Genomic DNA, 21,805 nt, shown 5'->3' with positions numbered 1-21,805 from the left:
TCCATATTCTTCCTGCCAAAATGAATCACCCCACACTTCTCTGCATTGAGCTTCATCTGCCACTTGTCTGCCCAATCCACCAACATGTCTATGTCCTTTTGGAGTTCAAGGCTATGCTCATCACAGTTGCTGTTTCCAATCTTCGTATCATCTGCAAATTTTGAAATCATGACCTGAACACCACAGCCTAGGTCATTAATATATATCAGGAAGACCAAGGGTCCCAACACTGGCTGCTGAGGAACTTCACTACAAACCTTCCTCCGATCTGAAAAACAACCATTTAGCACTACTGTTTCCTGTCACTCAGCCAATTTCTAATCCAAGTGCCTACTTTCCCTTTTATTCCATCAGCTAGAATTTTGCTCACAAATCTTTTGTGTGGCACTGTATCAAATGCCTTTTGAAAATCTATTTTACACAACATCAACAGCGTTTTCTTCATCAAGCTTCTCTGTTACCTCCTCAAAAAACTCCAGCAAGTTACATGATTTTCCCTTAGTGAATCCATGCTGGCTTTCCTTAATTATCCTGCACTTGTCTCAGTGGCTATTGATTTTGTTCGAATGATAGTTTCCAGAGGTTTCCCTACCATCGAGGTCAAACTGACTGGCCTGTAATTTATCCTTGCATCCTTTTCTGATCAAGGGTGCAATATTTGCAATTCCCCAGTCCTCTGGCACCATCCCTGTGTCTAAGGAATCCTGGAAGATTATCACTAGTGCCTCTGCAATTCCACCTTCACTTCCCTCTGTACCCTTGGATGCATCTCAACCAGTCCTGGTACCTTATCTATTTTGAGTAAAGATAGTCTTTCTAACACCTCCTCCTTCTCAATTGTAACTTCTTCTAATGTACCAGTTACCTCCTCTCTCACCTCAGCCTGGGTAGCATCTTCTTCCTTTGTAGATAGGTGCAAAGTACTCGTTCTGCTATTCTCCATGTGCAAGTCTCTTTTTTTGTCCCTAATCAGCCCTACTCTTTCTTTTACCAGCCTCTTATTATTTATATGCTGATAGAAGACCTTGGGATTCCATTTTATATTAGCTGTCAGTCTCTTTTCATGCTCTCTCCTTGCTTTTCTTATTCGTTTTTTCACTTCCCTCCAGTCCTTCTATATTTAGCCTGATTCTTCATTGTATTTTCTACCTGACATCTGTCGTATGCACACTTCTTCCTTTTCATTTTCACCTCTATCTCTCTCGTCTTCCAGGGTGCTCTGGATTTATTTGTCCTACCTTTCCCCTTCAAAAGGAATATACCTTGATATTGCCTGCAATGCTTTTTCTTTGAAGGTGGCCCGTTGTTCAGCCACTGCCTTTTCTGACAACATTTAATTCCAACTCAGTCAACCCAGATGCATTCTCATCCCATCAAACTTGGCTTTCCCCCAATTAATTTTTCCTGCTCTGGATTGCTCTTTGTCCTTTTACATGGCCAACCTAAACCTTATAGTACAATGGTCACTGTATCCTAAATGTTCTCCCACTGTTATTTGAACCACTTTGTCCAACTCATTCCCCAGTACCAGGACCAACAGTGCCTGCCTTCTCGTTGGACTGAAAATATATTGTTGCAGAAAATTATCTTGAACACGCTCCAGGAACTCTCGCCCCTCTTGTCCCTTTGCACTATTCCTATCCCAGTCTATAATGGATAACTGAAGTTCTTCATTATAATTACTATTAATTTATGCACTTCTCTGTAATTTCTTTGCAAATTTTTTTCTATACATACCTTCCACTAATTAATGGTCCATATACTACGCTAATCAATGTTATCGCACCTTTTTCATTCCTTACCTTTAACCAGAGATTTTCTGTCCTTCAACCCTCTGGAACATCCTCTCTCTCCAGTTCTGTAATGCTATCTTTAATCAATACTATCACTCCCTCCACCTTTTCTTCCTTTCCTGTCTCTCCTAAACACCTTATACCCAGGAATATTTAACACACAGTCCTGCCCTTCTTTTAGCCAGGTCTCTGTTATAGCAATAATATCATAATCCCATTTGTCAACCATGCCTCAAGTTCACTAATCTTATTTATCACTCTCCATGCATTCACATACATGCATATTAATCCTGATTTAGGCCTTTTTTACTTTCCCCCTTACCCCATCTAATGACTTACTAATGCCTACTCTAATTCTATCAAACACTAAAATTATTCTATTTACCTTGATACTACTCTTTGAAATATCCTCCCGATCAGTTGATACTTCTCTACTTCCCACTCCAGTTTTTCCCTTCTCCATTCTGAATTTCCCCTCAGGTTCCCATCCCCCTGCCAATCTAGTTTAAACCCTCCCCAACAACACTAGCAAACCTCCACGTGAGGACATTAGTCCCAGTCCAGTTCAGGTGTAACCCATCCTTCTTGTACAGTCCCACCTTCCCCAGAACCAATCCCAATGCCTCAGAAATCTAAAGCCCTCCCGCCTACTCCATTTCTCCAGCCACGTTTTGAACTGCTCAATCTTCAGATTCCCATGCTCACTACCACGTGCCACTGGGAGTAATCCTGAGATTACTGTTCTTGAGGTCCTGCTTTTTAATTCCCTTCCTAACTCTCTAAAATCTGCTTTCAGGACTTCATCCCTTTTCCTACCCATGCCATTGGTCCCAATGTGGACCACGGCCTCTGGCTGTTCACCCGCCCCCAAAAGAAGTCCTGTAGCTGCTCTGTGACACCCTTGCACCTGGGAGGCAACACACTATCCTGGAGTCCCATCTACAGCCGCAGAAACGCCTGCCCGCTCTCCTGACTATGGAATCTCCTTTTCACTCTAGTTATCATTTCACAGCATTGCTCATGAATCTTTAGCGATTTACACACTAAAATATCCAGATATCACTTTCTCCACCTTCTTTAATGCCCCGAAGAGTGTATGAATGTCGAGCATTCGCCCTGCCCACAGGAATGACACTTTTCCGAATTAAACATAATTTGCCAATCACAAACTCAATCCCAAAATACATCAATTTCCATTCATATGAACATGCAGCTAAGGAGCAGGAATAGGCCACTCGGCCCCTCGAGCCTGCTCCACCATTCAATAAGATCATGCCTGATCTGAATGTAACCTTAACCCCACATTCCTGCCAATCCCAATAACCTTTCACCCCTTGTTAAAGAATCATCTATCCTGCTCTGCCTTAAAAATATTCAGACTCTGCTTCCACTGCCTTTAGAGGAAGAGAGTTCCAAACACTCAATACCCTCAGAGAAAAAAATTCTCCTCATTTGTCTTAAATGAGTGACCCCTTATTTTTAAACAGTGAGCCCTAGTTCTAGATTTTCCCACAAGAGGAAACATCCTCTCCACATTCACCTTGTCAAGACCCCTCAGGATCTTAAAGGTTTCAATGAGGTCGCCTCTTACTTTTCTAAATTCCTGTGGACACAAGCCTAACCTGTCCAGCTTTTCCTTATAAGACAACCAGCCCATTCTTGGAATTAGTCTAGCAAACCTTCTCTGAATTGCTTCTAACATATTTAGATCTTTCTTTAATTAAGGAGACCAGTACTGTACACAATACTCCAGATGTGGCCTCACCAATACTCTGTACAACTGAAGCATTACCTCCCTACTTTTGTGATCAATTCCCCTCACAATAAAAAATAACATTCTATTAGCTTTCCTAATTACCTGCTGTACCTGTATATGAACCTTTTGTGATTCATGCACTGCAATACCCAGATCCCTCTGATTCTCAGAGTTCTGCAATCTCTCACTATATAGATAATTAGCTTTTTTTTTATTTTTCCCGCCAAAATGAACAATTTCATATTTTCCCACATTATACTCCACTTGCCAGATCTTCGCCCACTCATTTAACCTACCTATGTCACTTTGTAGCTCTTACGTCATCTTCAAATTTACTTTCCTACCTATCTTTGTGTCATCAGTAAATTTAGCCACCATTCCTTCGGTCCCTTCATCCAAATCATTTACATAAATTGTAAAAAGTTGAGGCCCCAGCACTCATCCCTGTGGCACACCACTTGTCTTGCCAACCAGAAAAAGACCATTGATGCCAACTCACTGCTTCCTGTTAGCTAGTTAATCTTCTATTCATGCCAATTTGTTACCCCCTACACCATAAGCTTTTATTTTCTGCAATAGCCTTTGATGTGGCACTTCATCAAATGCCTTCTGGAAATCTAAGTACAGTACATCCATCAATTCTCCTTTATCCACAGCACATGTGACTCCATCAAAGAACTCCAATAAATTGGGTAAACATCATTTCTCTTTCTCAAAACCATGTCAACTCTGCCTGACTGCTTTGAATTTTTCTAAGTGCCCTGTTATAACATCTTTAATAATAGCTTCTAACATTTTCCCTATGACAGATATTAGCCTAGCTGGCCAATAGTTTCCTGCTTTCTGTCTGCCTCCTTTTTTGAATAATGGAGTTATATTTGCTATTTTCTAATATAATGGAAGAGCAGAGTCAGCATGGGTTCATGAAGGGGAAATTATGCCTGACAAATTTATTAGAATTCTTTGAGGTGCTAACTAACAGGATAGATAAAGGGAAACCAGTAGATGTAATATATCTGGATTTCCAAAAGGTGTTCGATAAGGCACCGCATATAAGGCTACTTAATAAGTGTTAGAGGTCTACAGCACAGAAAAAGGTCCTTCGGATTATCGAGCCTGAGCTGGTCAAATGAGTATCTAACTATTTTAATCCCAGAGCCCATGGTGTTGGGGGGGTTGTAGTATATTAGCATGGATAGAGGATTCGCTAACTAATAGAAGACACAGAGTTGGGATAAGGGGGGGCATTTTCGGGATGGCAACCTGTAACTAGTCGAGTGCCACAGGGATCAGTGCTGGGATCTCAATTATTTACAACATATATTAATGACTTAGATGAGGGAAGTGAATGTACTATCACCAAATTTGCGGATGATACAAAAATAGGTGGGAAGGCAAGTGGTGAGGATGACACAAGGAGTCTACAGAGGAATATAGACAGGTTAAGTGAGTGGGCAAAAACTTGGCAGATGGAATATAATGTGGGAAAATGTGATGTTATGTACTGGTAGGAAGAATAGAGGAGCTGAGTATTATTTAAATGGAGAAAGACTGCAGAAGGCTGAAGCACAGAGGGATTTGGGAGTTCTTGTGCATGAATTCCAAAAAACTAATATGCAAGCTCAACAGATAATAGGGAAGGCAAATGGAATGTTGGCCTTTATTTCAAAGGGAATGGAGTATAAAAATAGGGAAATTTTGCTAAAACAATACAGGGCACTAATTAGACCACACCTAGAATATTGTGAACAGTTTTGGTCCCCTTATCTAAGGAAAGATATTCTGGCATTGGAGGCAGTCCAGAGAAGATTCACTAGGTTGATCCTGGGTATGGAGGGATTTTCTTATGCGGAGAGGTTGAGTAGGTTGGGCCTGTACTCATTGGAATTTAGAAGAATGAGAGGCAACCTTATTGAAACATAAGATTCTTAGGGGTCTTGGCAGGGTAGATGCTGAGAGGTTGTTTCCCCATGTGGGAGAGTCTATGACTAGAGGGCATAATCTCAGAGTAAGGGGGCGCCCATTTAAAACAGAGATGGGGAGGAACTTTTTTTTCTCTTTCAGGGTAGTCAATCTGTGGAATTCTTTATAGCAGAGGGCTGTAGAGGCTGGGTCGTTAATTATATTCAAGGCAGAGACAGATAGATTTTTAATCAGTAAGGGAATGAAGGGTTATGGGGAAAAGGCAAGAAAGTGGAGTTGAGGATTATCAAATCAGCCATGATCTCACTGAATGGCGGAGCAGACACGATGGCCTACTTCTGCTCCTATGTCCTATGGTCTTATGGAACCTTCTCGGAAATTAGGGAATTTTGGAAAATTAAAACCTGTGCCTCAACTATCTCACTAGCCACTTCTTTCAAGACGTTAGGGTAAAGTCCATCCGGACCTGGGGATTTTTCAGCCCACAGCCCCAGCAATTTGTACAATACCACTTCCCTGGTGATTGTAATTTTCCCAAGTTCTTCCGTCCTTCCATTTCCTGATTTACAGCTATTTCTAGGATGTTACTTGTGTCCTCTGTAGTGAAGACCCAAAGCAAAATACCTGTTTAATTCTTCCACCACCTCCCTACTTTCCATTATCAATTTCCCAGATGCACTCTGTATAGGACCAACGTTCACTCTGTTAACTCTTTTCTTATTTAAATATCTAAAGAAACTTTTACTATCTATCTTTATATTACTAGCTAGCTTTCTCTCATACTCTAATTTTTCCCTCCTTATTAACCTTTTTGTCATTCTTTGCTGCTCTTTATATGCTTTCCAATCTTCTAATTATATGCTTTTTCTTCAAGTTTGATATTGTCTTTAACTCTTTTAGTTAGCCATGGATGTTGGTCCCTTTCAACGAGAAAGAAAAATTCCAAGGGAATGTATCTATTTTGTGTATTCTGAAATATCCCTTTGAGGGTCTGCCACTGAATCTCTCTTGACCTATCCCTCAACCTCATTTGCCAGTTCACTTTAGCTAGCTCTGCTTTCATGCCTTCATAATTGCCCTTAAGCTTAAAATACTAGTCTTGGACACACTCATCTCTCCCTCAAAATGAATGTAAAATTCAACCATATTATGATCGCTGTGCCTTCACTAGGAGTTATCAACTAAACCTCTTTCATTGCTCAGTACCAGGTCTCTTATAGTCAGCTCTCTGGTTGGCTCCAGAACATGCTAAGAAACTATTCCAAAAACATACCATGAACTCCTCATCTATGCTACCTTTGCCCATCTAATTTGTCCAGTCTATAAGTAGATTAAAATCCCTAATGATTATTGCTGTATCTTTCTGGCAAACTCCCATTATTTCTTCTTTTATACTCTGTTCTACTGTGCAATTACAATTAGGAGGCCTGTACACCACTCCCACAAGTGACTTCTAGCCTTTATCATTCCTCATCTCAACCCAACCTGCTTCTACATCCTGGTTTCCTGAACTTAGGTCATCCCCCTCTAACGTGTTAATATCATTAATTAACAGAGCGACCCCTCCACCTTTTCCTAATTTCCTGTCCTTCCTAAATGTCATGTACCCTTCAATATTCAGGTCCCAATCTATGTCATCCTATAGCCATGTCTCTGTAATGGCTATCAGATCATATTTATTTATTTCTATTTGCGCTATCAAAGAATCTCTCAGTACAGCAGAGGCCCTTCGGCCCATCGAGTCTGCATCAACATGTGAGAAACACCTGATCTACCTACCTCATCCCATTTACCAGCTATCAGTTCCTCTGTTTTCTTTTGAATGCTATATACGTTTAGATAGAGCCTTAGTTCCTTGCTGTTGCAGTCTGTTTATCATTTCCTGTATTAATACCTGTTTCTCGTTTTGTCTGTACTCTTCGGTTGACCACATCTCCCCAGATTTGATCCTTTGCCCCCACTATTCAGTTTAAAACCCTCTCTACTTCCCTAGTTAGGCAATTCGCAAGGACACCAGCTCCAGCATGGTTCAGGTATAGACCATCCCAACAGTACAGATACCACTTTCCCCAATATTGGTGCCAGTGTCCCACAAACCAGAACCCACTTCTCCTATACCATTTCTCTAATTTAATTTGTCCAATGCCAATTTGCACGTGGCTTGGTTAATAATCTAGAAATTATTACCTTTGAGGTTCTGCTTCTTAATTTGGTGCCTAGCTTGTCATACTGACTATGCAGAGCCTCCTTCCTCATCCTGCCTATGTTGTTGGTACCTACATGGACCACGACCACTGGATCCTCCACCTACCACTGCAAGTTCCTCCCCAGCCCTGAGCAGATGTCCCAAACTCTGGCACTGGGCAGGCAACAAAGCCGTCTGGACTCTCGCTGCTTGCTGCAGAAAACTGTGTCAATCCCCCTTACTATATTGTCCCCTACTACTACATCCTTCATTCCTTTTTGCTCTCCCCACTTGGATGGCTTCCTGCACCACGGTGTCATGGTCAGTTTTCTCATCCACCCTGCAGCCCCTTCTCCCAACCAAACAAGCTGAGAGAACCTCAAACCTATTGGGCAGTTGCAGGGGCTCACACTCCTGCCCTCTTGGTCCCCTTACCTGCCTCACTCAGACACACCCTCCTGTCCTTGGCCACTGACTAAATCAGAAGACCCTAGTGGTGTGACTGCCTCCTGGTATAAAGCATCCAGGTAACTTTCCCCCTCCCTGAGTTTACAGCTCAGCCTCCAGCTCAATGACTCTGAGCTGAAGTCCCTCAAGCCGCAAACACTTACTGCAGACATGTTTACCCTGATCACAATGTTATCCAGGAGCTCCCACATATTGCAGCCTTGACACATCACCTATCCTGCCATCCTTGATTTTTTAAATAATAACTTAATTATATTAGTCACTTATTTAATGTTGCTTTCTTATATATTTGATTAACTTTACCACCAAACTGTGTACTATTTCAAACATTAGGGACAGAATAGAACTTACCCACTTACCAGATACTCACCAAACAGCTAGCTCCTTTGCCTGTAGTTGAGGAAGAGCCTATTCCTATGAGATGAGAAAGATGGAAAGTAGAAACAAACAATTCCTTCCCCCGCTTCGCTGAACTCCCCTATCACCAAACTCCAAGTCTTCATACAGTTAGTTGGCTGCGCTCTGTTTGCCATGGCTGTATGAAAGAACCCTGAATTTATAGTAAACTGACCTGGGGCTATAGTAACCACATTCAAACAGTTAGCTAATTAACTAATCAGCTCCTACAGCTGAGAGTGAGTTTACCCTGTCAAAACTGTGAGAAAGAAAGAACTTAGCCTGCTTACACAGTACCTCCCAGTTACTAATTATAGACTGGGTTAGATTTTTTTTAAGAGCAAAACTTAAGAACAAAATTAACACTTAAAAATCCCCTCTCAGCAAACTCCAAGTCTTCACTCAGTTGCTCAGCTGCATTCCATTAGCCCCATCGAAACATCATCGATATTCCTGACACTCTCACAGATCTCAGCATTATCTGCAAATTTATTGATCATATTCCCAACACCTAAATTCAGATCAGCCATAAAGATAGCAAGGGACAGGCTTCTGACACACAAGGACATAAGAAATAGGGGCAGGAGTAGGCCATTCGGCTCCTCAAACCTGCCCCACCATTCAATAAGATCATGGCTGATCTGCCCCAGGCCTCAGCTCCTCTTTCATGCCAGCTCCTCATAGCCCTCAACTCCCTGATATTTCAAAAATCTACCTATCTTATCTCTTTAAATATATTCAGTGATCTAGCCTCCACAACTCTTGAGGTAGAGAATTCAAGACATTCACTACCCTTTAAGAAAAAATTCCTTTGCATCGCTGTTTCAAATGAGTGTCCCCTTATTCTGTAACTATGTCCCTAGTTTGAGACTGCCCCATTAGTGGAAACATCTTCTCAACATCTACCCTGTCAAGCCCCCTCAGAATCTTATATGTTTCAATAAGATCACACCTCATTCTTCTAAACTCTAATGAATAAAGGCCTAACCTGTTTAGCCATTCTTGATAAGATCCCAGGAATCAGCCTATTGAAATCTCTTTTGAACTGCGTCCAATTCCAGTATCTCCTTTCTTAAATACAGGGACCAAAACTGTACACAGTACTCCAGGTGTGGCCTCACCAACACCCTGTAGTTATAACAAGGCTTCCCTATTTTTAAACTCCAATCCCCTAGCAATACAGGCCAAAATTCCATTTGCCTTAAATATTTGCTGCACCAGCATGCTAATTTTTTATGTTTCATCTCCAAGAACACCCAGGTTCCACTGTGCTGCACTTTTTTGGAGTCTCTCTCCATTTAAATATTAGTCTGCCTTTTGATTCTTCCTTGCATGACCTCACACTTTCCTACATTAAACTCCATCTGTCAAGATTTTGCCTACTCACTCAACCTATCTATATCCCGTTGCAGATTCCTTATGTCCTCATCACAACATGTCTTCCGCCTATTTTTGTATCATCAGTAAGTTCAGATACATTACACTCTGACCCCATCCTCCAAGTCATTAATATAGATGGTAAATAATTGAGGTACTAGGGACTGATCCTTGTGGCACTCCACTAGTTACATCTTTCCAACCTGAAAAAGACCCATTAATCCCAATTCTCTGTTTTGTGTGTTAACCAATCCTCAATCCATGCCAATACATTACCCCCAATACAGTGTGCTCCTATCATGTGCAACAACCTTTTATGTGACACCTTATTGAATGCCTTCTGGAAATCCAAATGCACAACATCTACCAGTTTCCCTTTATCAACTCTGCTTGTTATATTGCCAAAGAACTTTAACAAATTTGTCAAACTTGATTTCCCTTTCACAAAACCATGTTGACTACTTTCATTAAAGCTTTTCTAAATATCCTACTATATCTTCCTTAATAATGGACTCTAGCATTTTCCCAACTACAGATGTTAAGCTGACTGGCCTATAGATTCCTGCTTTTTGTCTCCCTCCCTTCTTGAACAGGGTGTCACATTAATGGTTTTCCAATTTGCTGGGACCCTCCCGGAATCCAGTGAGTTCCAGAATATTTCAACCAATGCCTCCACTATCTCTGCAGCCACTTCCTTTAAAACCCTTGGATGCAGGCCATCAGGTCCTGGCAACTTGTCTGCCTTCAGTTTGTCAAATACTTTGTCCCTTGTGATAGAAACTGTTACAAGATCTTTCCTCTCAATAGCTCCTTGCTTATCTGATACCTTTGGGATGTTTATAATGTCCTCCACTGTGAAGACTGATGCAAAATATTGGTTTAACTTATCTGCCATTTCCCTGTTCCCCATTATCAATTCTCCAGTTGCATCCTCTAAGAGTCCCACGCTCACTTTAGCCATTCTCTTGCTGCGTTCAGTTCACTCATCCTCCCTGCAGTCTGTGCCCTCGTGCACAGCGGGAGCAAGAACCTCGTACCTATTGGACAAAGGCACTGGCTGAGGCTCCTCCAAAGCTAAATTCTGGATCCCCATATCTGCCTCACTTGCAGTCACACCCTCCTGTCCCTGACTACGGTCCAAATTTGATGTAATTAATCTAAGGGGTGTGACTGTCTCTTGAAACACAGTGCCCAGGTAATTCACCCCCTCCCTGATGTGTCACAGTGTCTGCAAATCAAAATCCAGCTCATCAACTCTGAGCTGAAGTTCCTTGAGCAGCCAATACTTGCTGCAGATGTGGTCACTGTGGGTCGCACCGGCATCCACCAGGCCCACATTCTACAGCTGCAACACATTGCCTGCCCAGCCATCTCTCTTCTAACTAATTAATTAATTTGGATGTTAAATATTTTAAAAGTGAATTTCTTAACTGTAATCTTCAGCTGTAATAACGTCTCCTGATTTAAACCACTTGGCCAATTAAAAGAGACAGGGAAGAGATACCCACCAATCACCTACCTGTTTTCCTTTGATGTCACATTTCGGCTCTGACAGGTAGAAACAGGTTGAAGGGGCCTCTCTGCCGCAGGTTTTTATCTCCTGCCGCCGCTGGCCTTCTCACGCAGGTCCACTCTCCTTAAGGGCTCTCTCTCTCTGAATTCCATGCTACCTTATGGGGTCTTTCACTCTCTCCAAACTCCCACTGCTTTATGGGTGCTCTCTCGCTCTCTCTCTGAACTCTGTGCTGCTTTATGGTTTTAACCTCTCTCTCCAAAAGTCTCACTGTTTTAACCCCTCTGTCCCCTGAAGTCTCACTGTTTTAACCTCTCTCTCCCCCGAAGACACCAATGCCTTCAGGAAACCACTGGTGACTGCTGTTCAAACAGATCCAAATCCAACTACCACTACATCCTGCCTACGTCCTGCCAGCCAACTCTCAGTCCAGCCAACCCTCAATACAACATATTACCACATCAATCTTACAGAAAAGCTGTTGTGTGGTACCTTGTCAAAAGCTTTCATCTTAGTAAACAATATCTGCTGGACTTTGCTCATTCAATATCTTGATGATTTCTTCGAAAAATATAATCAAATTTGTAAGACAAAGCCTCTTATTTTAAATCCATGTTGGGTGTCCATGTTATGTCTCTATCTAAGCAATCATCGATTGCAATTATTCCCAATGACTCCCTCAAAGCATCTTTTCGATTATTGATTGGGGAGGTCATGGCGTGGTGGTAATATCACTGGACTTGTAATCCAGAGGCCCAGGCTAATGTTCTGGGGACACAGGTTCAAATCCCGCCGCAGCTGCTGGAATTTAAATTCAATTAAGAAATCTGGAATTGAAAACTAGTCTCAGTAATGGTGACCATGAAATCATTAATTGTTGTAAAAACCCAATTGGTTAATGTCCTTTAGGGAAGGAAATCTGCCATCTTTACCTGTTCTGGCCTACATGTGACTCCAGACCCACAGCAATGTGGTTGACTCTTAATTGCCCTCCGAAATGGCCTAGCAAGCCACTCAGTTCAAGGGCAGTTAGGGATGGACAATAACGGCTACATCCCACAAAAGGAATAATAAAAAAAAACTACTGGGCCTGGAGTTATCTGGGTTCATTGTATCTCCTATTTTGAAGATGTGAACTACATTAGCCTCCTTCCAGTCTATTGGAACAATCCAGGGTCAAACCTCCACTGGCTATCCAGTGTAATCATGCCACTGGCAATCGGCACGAGTACAACCCCAAGGACAAGTACACACCTTGCATTATGGCCATGTTGTTGAGTTTTCTCAGTGCGATTGGGGCATGTTTGCTCCGGAGAAGGGTCAGTGCATAGGCGGAGAGTGCCGTAGTGTACGGATCATCCGCTGAGTATGTGTTCGTCTCCAGGAAATGTTTGGCTTTTGCAACCGCGGTTTTTTCTTCCTGGCCAATAAATTCAGACAGAAAAGCGTCAATGACAAATACCATGTACAGTATCCAGCTGGATAAGACACCCAACTGGAGAAACATCATTCTTACAGAAATGATCCAGTTCACTCAATCCGCAACTCATGGATTGGCACCACTCTTGCTGCATTGTCGGGATTCACAGCATTCATTCCCACTCCAGAGCCGTGGCCCGCTACCCATGCTCCATCACGTGCCACAGTTGTGGCCACTACCCTAAGCTCCGGAGCCGTGGTCCGCTCTCCCACTGTTGGGAGCTGCGGCACGCTCTCCCACGGTATGGACACACATCAGGCTCTAGGCCATGTCCTGTGTCTGAAAGGTGTGGCTGAAGCAACATCATAACCAATGACAAACATTCAGTCAAATTAAGAAAACCCAGAGTATATTCAGGTTTAATTTTCCTTTTTTGATTTGAACAGCATGCACAATTTCACAGTTTGAGGTAAAGCGCCTTCCCCTCCTCCAATCACCCCCACCCTCTCCCAGCACCCAAACTCCCACCCTCAATCCCTGCTGCAGCCTGATTGGGAGGTGTCTGAGTTAAGGGTCACAGTGTCTTCCTGTTTCCTGACCCCTGCCATAGCTGGGATGCAGAGTGCAAGAGCAGGAAGTGCCTGAACTAAAAGGAATTCAAGGAATTTGAACATTCTTCCAACCTCGCTGTTAACAACCCCAGGGAATCCCCTTCGGCTGCTTGTTAACCCACTCCTGTCCCACTGCCAAATCACAGCCAGTCACAGAATTACTCCAGTTCCAACCAACTACTGAAACGGGATTAACTCTTCACCCACCTCTTTCCAATTAGAGTTCATCCATCAGATTCCATTTTGTTCTTTAATCTCAGACATAACCGAATAGCAGCAGATTTAGACTGGCTATAGGCAGGTGTTCAAACTATTCCAGTGACATTAACACTAAACTACCAAATCCCCATTTGATGGGATTTCAATTAGTGTAGCTGCAGAAAAAAATCTCAAGCATTTTCATAATTTATTGTTTTTCTAGTGACTCTCTCTAAAGTACTTGGATGAGAATTTGTGCCTTCAGAGGTTGGGGAGATTATCAAGGTAGAGAATGGGTGAGGACAACTCAGGGAGACCTCATCACTATTTGCTGAAAAGACCATTAACAATCAATGTCACTGGGGTTAATGCCATTCCCCTATTGACTCTGCTCCTTTCCTCAACTGGTCCCTGGGGTGTGATCCCACAGGTTTTGTCCCTTCCCTCCTCCCTCACCACACAACCCCCGTACCTCAACCAATCGGCCATTCTGCGAGCGTGAGCCAGAATTGTGCGGTGCAGAGGGAAGATGAGTGAATCATATTGTACCTCGGAGGTGATTCCTGTCTCTAGGAGAGCAGCAACAACGTAGGCTGTCAGCGAGATCCTGCCGTGGATTCCACCCTAAAACAACCAGAGCAGGAAATTCACAGCTCAGCCTGTGCCAAATCATCAGGCGCTCAGCTCAGCAACACAAACAGGCAGTCACACACAGCAAGATCCCACAAACAGCAGTCTGATCAATGAGCTGCCAAATAGCTTTGGTGAAGTTGGATAAGGGAGATATGTTGGCCTGGACTTGCCCACTCTTCTTCAATATTATCATGGAATCTGGAACATCCAATGTGAACATGGAGATGGAATGCATTGTTGGCCAAAAGGAATCACAGACCAGCCTGCATGGTGAGTAAATGGTGGCTGTTTTAACCACATGCAGTCATTTTAGGAGAAAACGCTTATTCATAATACAAGTAAATCTACTTCCTAACTGTATATAAGTATTTAACAAACCTCTATCATTCTGTATCCAAGGACTGAAAGCACTCATTGATCAAAACACTCACTCTCACTCTGCTTTTTGCTGGCTTCTACCCGGCTATGTGGAAAATTGCCCACTTATGTCCTATGCTCTAAAAGCAGGACAAATCCAACCCGGACAATTACCGTCCCATCTGTCTACTCTCCATGATCAGTAAAGTAATGGAAGGGGTCATTAACAGTGCTATCAAGCAGCACTTGCTTAGCAATAACCTACTCGCTGACGCTCAGTTGGGTTCCACCAGATTCACTCACCTACCTGACCTCATTTCAGCCTTGGTTCAAACATGGGCAAAAGAGCTGAACTCCTGTGGTGAGGAGAGAGTGACTGCCCTTGACATCAAGGCTGCACTTGACCGAGTGTGGCATCAAGGAGCCCTAGCAAAACTGGAGTCAATGGGAATCAGAGGGAAAGCTCTCCACTGGTTGGAGTCATACCTAGCACAAAGGAAGATGTTTGTGGTTGTTGGAGGTCAGTCATCTCAGCTCCAGGACATCACTGCAGGAGTTCCTCAGGGTAGTGTCCTAGGCTCAACATTCTTCAGCTGCTTCATCAATGACCTTCCTTCCATCATAAGGTCAGAAGTGGAGATGTTCATTGATGATTGCATAATGTTCAGCATCATTTGTGACTTCTCAGATACTGAAGCAGTCCACATCCAAATGCAGCAAGAGCTGGACAATATCCAGGCTTGTGCTGACAAGTAACATTCGAGCCACACAAGTGCCGGGCAAAGACCTTCTCCAACAAGAGAGAATCCAACCACCTCCCCATGACATTCAATGGCATTACCAGCACTGAATCCCCCACTATCAATATCCTGGGGGGTTACCATTGACCAGAAATTGAACTGAACTAGACATATAAATACCGTGGCTGAGAGCAGGTCAGAAGCTTGGAATCCTGCAGCTAGTTAACTCACCTCCTGACTCCCCAAAGCTTGTCCATCATCTACAAGGTACAAGTCCGGAGTGTGATGGAATACTCTCCACTTGCCTGGATGAGTGCATCTCCAATACCACTCAAGAAGCTTGACACCATCGAGGGCAATGCAGCCCTCTTGATTGGCATCCCATCCACAAAATTCACTCCCTCTAGTACCGACGCACAGTAGCAGCAGTGTGTACCTTCAACAAGGTGCACTGCAGGAACTCACCAAACCTCCTTAGACAGCACCTTCCAGACCCATGAACACTACCATCTAGGAGGGCAAGGGCAGCAGACACATGGGAACACCACCACCTGGAAGTTCCCCTCCAAGTCACTCACCATCCTGATTTGGAAATATATCGCTATTCCTTCACTGTTGCTGGGCCAAAATCCTGGAACTAACAGCACTGTGGATGTACCTACTCCACATGGACTGCAGCAGTTCAAGCTGGCAGCTCACCACCACCTTCTCAAGGGCAACTAGCGATGGTTGTTATGACCTAGCAGTTGGTAAAGCTGAGTTATTTAAAAACCCCAGAGGGAAACTTTAAAAACTGTCATAACCTATATTTTATTTTTTGTACGTTTGAGATGCAGCTTTAAATTCAGGAATCAGACCACCAGTTCTAGAGAGGTTTTACACTAAACTAAATGAAACATTTTATTAAGTTACAACACATTAAACACATATTACTACTATCATGAGTTTTAACAAATTCCCAAACTAATCTCCATTAAGGCAACAGCAACCCATAGGCTTAACCTGGTACCAGGCAAAGCATTTTCACCTTACAAATTCAAAATGAGGTTCCTATCACTTTGGTTCCTATACAGACAGTGGTAGGCCTACAGCTGCTTTGATGTTACGTGCTTCTGCCCTGTACACACGAAAAAGCTATCGTTTATATCCAGCACATCTCATTGAATGTAAATTCTCATTGTATCACCAGCCCCTTTGAACTCCACCTCTTCCAACAATAAAATCCCTTTCACAGTACCATTTTTATTAGCGATATAAATGTATTGTTTGGTCTCTGCTAGTTAGGTGCCAGATTTCACCCCATTTCTTGAATGCTTTATTCAACAAAGTGCAAACACACCTCTACTTCTCTGTTTACATATCAAAGTTGGTATACATCAAAGCACCCAGACTAGCTGGCTTTAATCCAATGAAGACACCCACAGACTAAACTTCTAATTTAAAAGAAAAATATTTTTCAAGATTATTATATACATTAATAGCTTCATGACAATGGTCAATAAATGCAGGCCTAGCCAGTGATGCCCACATCCCATAAATTAATTAAAAAATTCCCAACGAATGTGCAAAAAGATTAAAGTTCTGATGGAATCAGACCGGGGCATATTGAGATCACATGCCCAACAATGTATCTCATCCCCCCACAACCTCCCCTGGTTCCTACCCCCATTCCCCCCATCGAGGTCACTCAGAGAAGAAGCTCATTACCTGGATGTCTTTGTTCAGAATGCGCCCTACTGCAGGAAAGGAGCCATCCTCTTTCTGATGCTGAATAATCCAGTCCTTCGCAGTCATCAGCTCATTCGGATCAATGTAAATAAAGCCACGAGACTGAGCAAAGGATTTTAGTACAAATGCTGTCAGCCTAGGAGAGAAAACACACAGGCACAAAGAGTGACCTTAGTAACCGTACCTTAAAACTGGGGATGCTCAAGAGGACAGAATTGGAGGAGTGCAGGCAGATCTGGGAGGGCTGTGGAGCTGGAGGAGGTTACAGAGATAGGGAGGGGGCGAGGCCATGGAGGGATTTGAAATTGAAAAAGGGGAATTTTAAAATTAATATATTGCTGGTCTGGCAGCTAGTGTAGGTCCAGCAAACATAGAGGTGGTGGGTGAACAGGATTTGATGCAAGTGACGATACGGGCAGCAGTCCTTTCTTTGGGTGAGCTGAAGATGACTAAGGGCAAGATGGGAGGCCAGACAAGGGAAGATCAAATTGACAGGTGATCAAGGCATGGATGAAGACTTCAGCAGCAGATGGGTTGAGGCAGGTGATGTTACAGAGATGGAAGTAGCTGTTTCGGATTCAGATATGGAAAGAGAGCGAGAGCCAGTGTGCATATTTGGTTTCTATGTTATATAAAAGGTTATAGAGGCACTGGGGAGAGCTCAAAATTGATTCACAAGGATAATACCAGATCAGAGGGAAGTTATGCCTAACAGGAAAGATTGAAAAGGCTGGGGGTCTTTTCTCTCAAGTGGCTCACTCTGACCTCTCACAGGGAAATGAAACACATCAGGCCTCATCCCAGAGATGTTGTCACTGAGCCAATAGTTTAGCAGTTACTTATGTAGAGAGGGCAATTCCTATAGAGCACTGGTGACATGAACATCCCCTGCCTCAGCTCCTGCCTGCTAACCCCTCCCCCATCCCTCTCCTTACATTCTGACTCCCTGGAATTCTGGCCCACAAGCACTGATCACTGCAAATTCCCATTCTTCCAGTGTGAGCCTAGACTTTAAGATAAAAGCAAAATACTGCGGATGCTAGAAATTTTGAAATAAAAACAGAAAATACTGGAACAACTCCGCAGGTCTGCCAGCATCTGTGGAAAGAGAAACAAGAGTTAACTTTGAATCCATATGTCCCTTCTTCAGGGTTAAATAGAAGTAGAAACGTGATGAAATTAATTCACTGGTTTATCCCCCTTTCTCATCCCCCTTTTTTATCCATTTTCTATTCCCCAACCGCAGCCACCTCTCCCCACTCCACCCCCAAAGGGCCCTGTGTTTTGTTCCATGTTGTTCTTACAGAGTGCTGACCCATGTTCTGCTATTAACACATTCTGCTTTCTTACCTTTGTGCCACTATCAGCACCTTCTTCAACCCTTGCCACTACCATTAATGCTCCCTGTCTTTTTGTCTATGACATCTTTGTCAATCTCTTCTTGACCCTCACATATCGCTGACCTTCTATCCAGCCTCACCTGCTCCACCCCCTTAAACAGTATAAATTTCATCACATTTCTACTTCTCTTTAGCTCTGAAGAAGGGCCATACAGACTCGAAACGTTAACTCTGTTTTTCTCTCCACAGATGCTGTCAGCCCTGCTGAGTTTTCCCAGCATTTTCTGTTTTTATTTGAGCCTAAACATTGATCACTGGATAGCTACTAGACTGTGGAGTGCAGCAAAGCTGAGATGAATCCTGCCCTCAGGGGAGATACATACATGTGATTGCCAGTGGTCAGCAGTTGGTATATTAATGGTCGGCAGATGGTGGTCAGGTGGTTATTCTCACTCATTAGCCCCGGCGCATTGTGCTGCCCTCGCCATCTGAGGTGGACCAGCTCAGCGGGGGCTGGGCTCAAACCTTTTGCCTTTCTGGTCTGTACACGACAGTTACCTTCAGTCAGTGAAGTTCCTGTCAGAGTAAGCCTGTGCCTGCAGTGAATCACCAAAGGCCCCAATTCAGTCCCCTGGCTTGAAAGTAAACTTAGGATCAGTAATTTACCATGAAGTCGTATGGTGGGGAGTGGGATGGGTCAGCCTGGACGAGGGGGTCAGACTCTCTGTGAACTGACCACACTGCAAGGCGTTGCTTCAAGTTATCAGCTTGACTGAAACCAATCAGATGCGAATTGACAGATTACAGCTGACATTACATAGTGCGTGTGTCGGTGCGTGTGCATGTTTAAATGATATTGAAATACAGAGTGCCCAAAAAAGCTTAGACAACAACAGAACCTTCGCAACAGAATTGGCATCTCTAGTTAAATGTTAAAATTGCAAATTTCAGTTTGTGTTTTATAATCTCCGGAGGCCCCAGAACCTATTAAGAAACTGTTGCTAATGACTCCTGGGCCATTCCAGCTCACAGCAGAGTCAGCCAGAGAGAGACCAGCTTCTCAACTACTGAATCATGCTATTATTAAACCCCTATCCTCCCCCCGGAACAGTGGGAGGGAGCAGCGGTTTAATAAACAACCCACGGTGAATTTTTCAAGTGTTAAGTAACGGCCTGTCACAATCTTTCACAGTGAGAGGCTGAATCACACCAGGCAACACACGAGGGGGAACTTCCTTTTTCCAAATGATTTACTGTGGTATTTTACATCAACATGGCCCTGGGGCAGAGAGGGTCAGTGCCTCTGGGATCCAGAGCAGAAAGGCTGCTCTGCTATCGCTGTTTACATCTGTTTTTGTGTGTTGATGTTATATGATGTAACAATGCAGATGATTCTATTTCAATGACTATTCCAGATCACTAAATGTTGGAACATGCTCCAGGGAGGAAGTTATCACTTTCTTTCATTCTTTCCTCCAAATAAACACAGTAAGCTGTAAATTCCGGTTACGTCACTATTTGTTTGGCCCACATTACACAGCAACATAGGAATAGGAGGAAGCCATTCAGCCCTTCAAGCCTGTTCTGTCATTCCATTCGATCATGGCTGGTTTACATCTCAACTTCATTGAGATGGATCCAAAACCTTTTCACCAACAAAAGTTAAAGTCTAGATGCCACCTGCAGTCCTCCTGCAATGTGTCTTTGGGGCTCACTGAATGAACTGGCTCGCTGGCTCAAAATCTGGGAACTCCCTTCCTAACAGCGCTGTGGGTGTACCTACATGGACTGCAGCGGTTCAAGGAGGCAGCTCATCACTACCTTCTCAAGGGGCAATTAGGGGTGGGCAAGAGACACTGCCCTTGCCATCAGGGTTCACATCCCAAAAATTAATTAAAGAGCCTCAATTAAGTGTAAAATTGGCATCAGCGTGCAGAGTGCTGGCCAGCAGAGCATGCCAGCACGTTCCCACAGCCGGTGCCTTGCCGCTTCTGGACCAGGCCTGTTCTGGCAAGGAGCAGGTGGCCCATTAGGTCAATTAAATGGCCTGTTCTGGCCATTTGGCTTGCAGGACCACACAGAGGCCAAAACATGGCCAAGGATGGAGGGTTCCTCCTACAGCAGACTGGAGTGTGGGGAGCTAGCACTGCATCCTAGTATGGACCTCTCCCTGCATCCACAGCTGCCACCTCTGACCACCTGCCCCTCCACGATGATGGCCTGGCAAATGAGACCTTTTTAAATTGGAAGTTTCTTACCTTCTGTACAAAGGGTGCCCCTTTCTCTCGAAGCTGTATTAGCAGCTTCTACCTCAGGCAACAGAGTTGCCGAAGTGTTATTGCTGGAGGGCCTTTATTGACCCCCTTAATTGAGCAGCAAACTGGCTCCCTGGCCAGTACTTAGCCAGGGGGTCTGATGCTGATACAACATGGGGTCTACATCCGAAAATTCTCCCGACATCAGGGTCCTGACCCCAAAACAAAAATCCAGCTCATTGTATCCAGAATGTGCTACATGTATTGGACTCAGTGAATAAATACCCTCCATTCTCCAACAACCTTACACAAGGGACCATTCTTTATGTATGAGCTGAGACAGCAAGTATTGAACTTTGGTGGGCATCACAGTTTAACCCGAATTGTTTGCACCTGATTACACCCTTGCAATGAGTGGATCTGAAGCAGGAACCCTAGCTGATTATCCTGTCCTGAGAGTGCAGTGTCTCAACTGGAATAAACGAACTCAGCAAAGACTCAGGGACAGAGGCAGACCTGACCTATATGTCACTCTCACACAGGCAGGGTTCTCCTGGTTCCTGGGGCTTAGTTCCGCTCTGCCACATTGTTAGAGAGTCATCATCTTTAAAAGCCAGAAGTAAAACAAACTTCAAGGCACAAGGGCTGGTGATGACATTAAACCAGAATCAAACTGCTACCAGGTTTCACCTGTAATCTGCTGAGACACTTCATCACGCGCGGCACTTTTTGAAAGAATCTGGCAGTGCTCGCATTTTAAATTTTTGGTTCCGATTGAATCTCTGAATGAAGTACTAACTGGGCTGTCAGCCAAAGATTTACAAATTGTTTGCTTTTTCCTTGCAGTTGCTTTAGACTGATCCAAAATCGAACTCCCTTGGCAGCTCCAGCTCCATGTTTATCAGGGCTCAGTCGAGCTGTGTTCTTTATCTTGGTAATGCTGGGCATGTGTGTAGAGAGGTAATATAGGCTGAGTCACTGACAATGATCCCACGGGTGTTTTTGGTGATTGTATCTCTCAATTTACTCCAATCACTTTGCTGTTTTATTCCTGCCCTCAGCAAGAGGCAGAGTTTGGGAACCAGCCAATGACATCATCCAAAGTGGAAACA

The 21,805-nt window shown here is 43.6% G+C and overlaps 1 protein-coding gene across 1 annotated transcript in view; it reads right to left on the bottom strand.

Moving 5' to 3' along the window:
* The window catches only part of cpamd8 (C3 and PZP like alpha-2-macroglobulin domain containing 8), a 92,201-nt gene that overhangs the window by 7,963 nt on the left and 62,433 nt on the right, over positions 1–21,805 (bottom strand). The window contains exons 28-30 of the mRNA XM_041205535.1: positions 17,078–17,234; positions 14,190–14,264; positions 12,666–12,831 (exon numbers count right to left, since the gene is read on the bottom strand). Of these exons, the coding sequence (XP_041061469.1) occupies positions 12,666–12,831; positions 14,190–14,264; positions 17,078–17,234 (398 nt within the window). The remainder of the gene's footprint in view (positions 1–12,665; positions 12,832–14,189; positions 14,265–17,077; positions 17,235–21,805) is intronic.

Source organism: Carcharodon carcharias, chromosome 14 (genome assembly GCF_017639515.1).
Source record: "Carcharodon carcharias isolate sCarCar2 chromosome 14, sCarCar2.pri, whole genome shotgun sequence".
NCBI lineage: Eukaryota > Metazoa > Chordata > Chondrichthyes > Lamniformes > Lamnidae > Carcharodon > Carcharodon carcharias.
The sequence above is the reverse complement of the archived record's forward strand: the minus strand, read 5'-3'. Positions and strand labels throughout refer to the sequence as shown.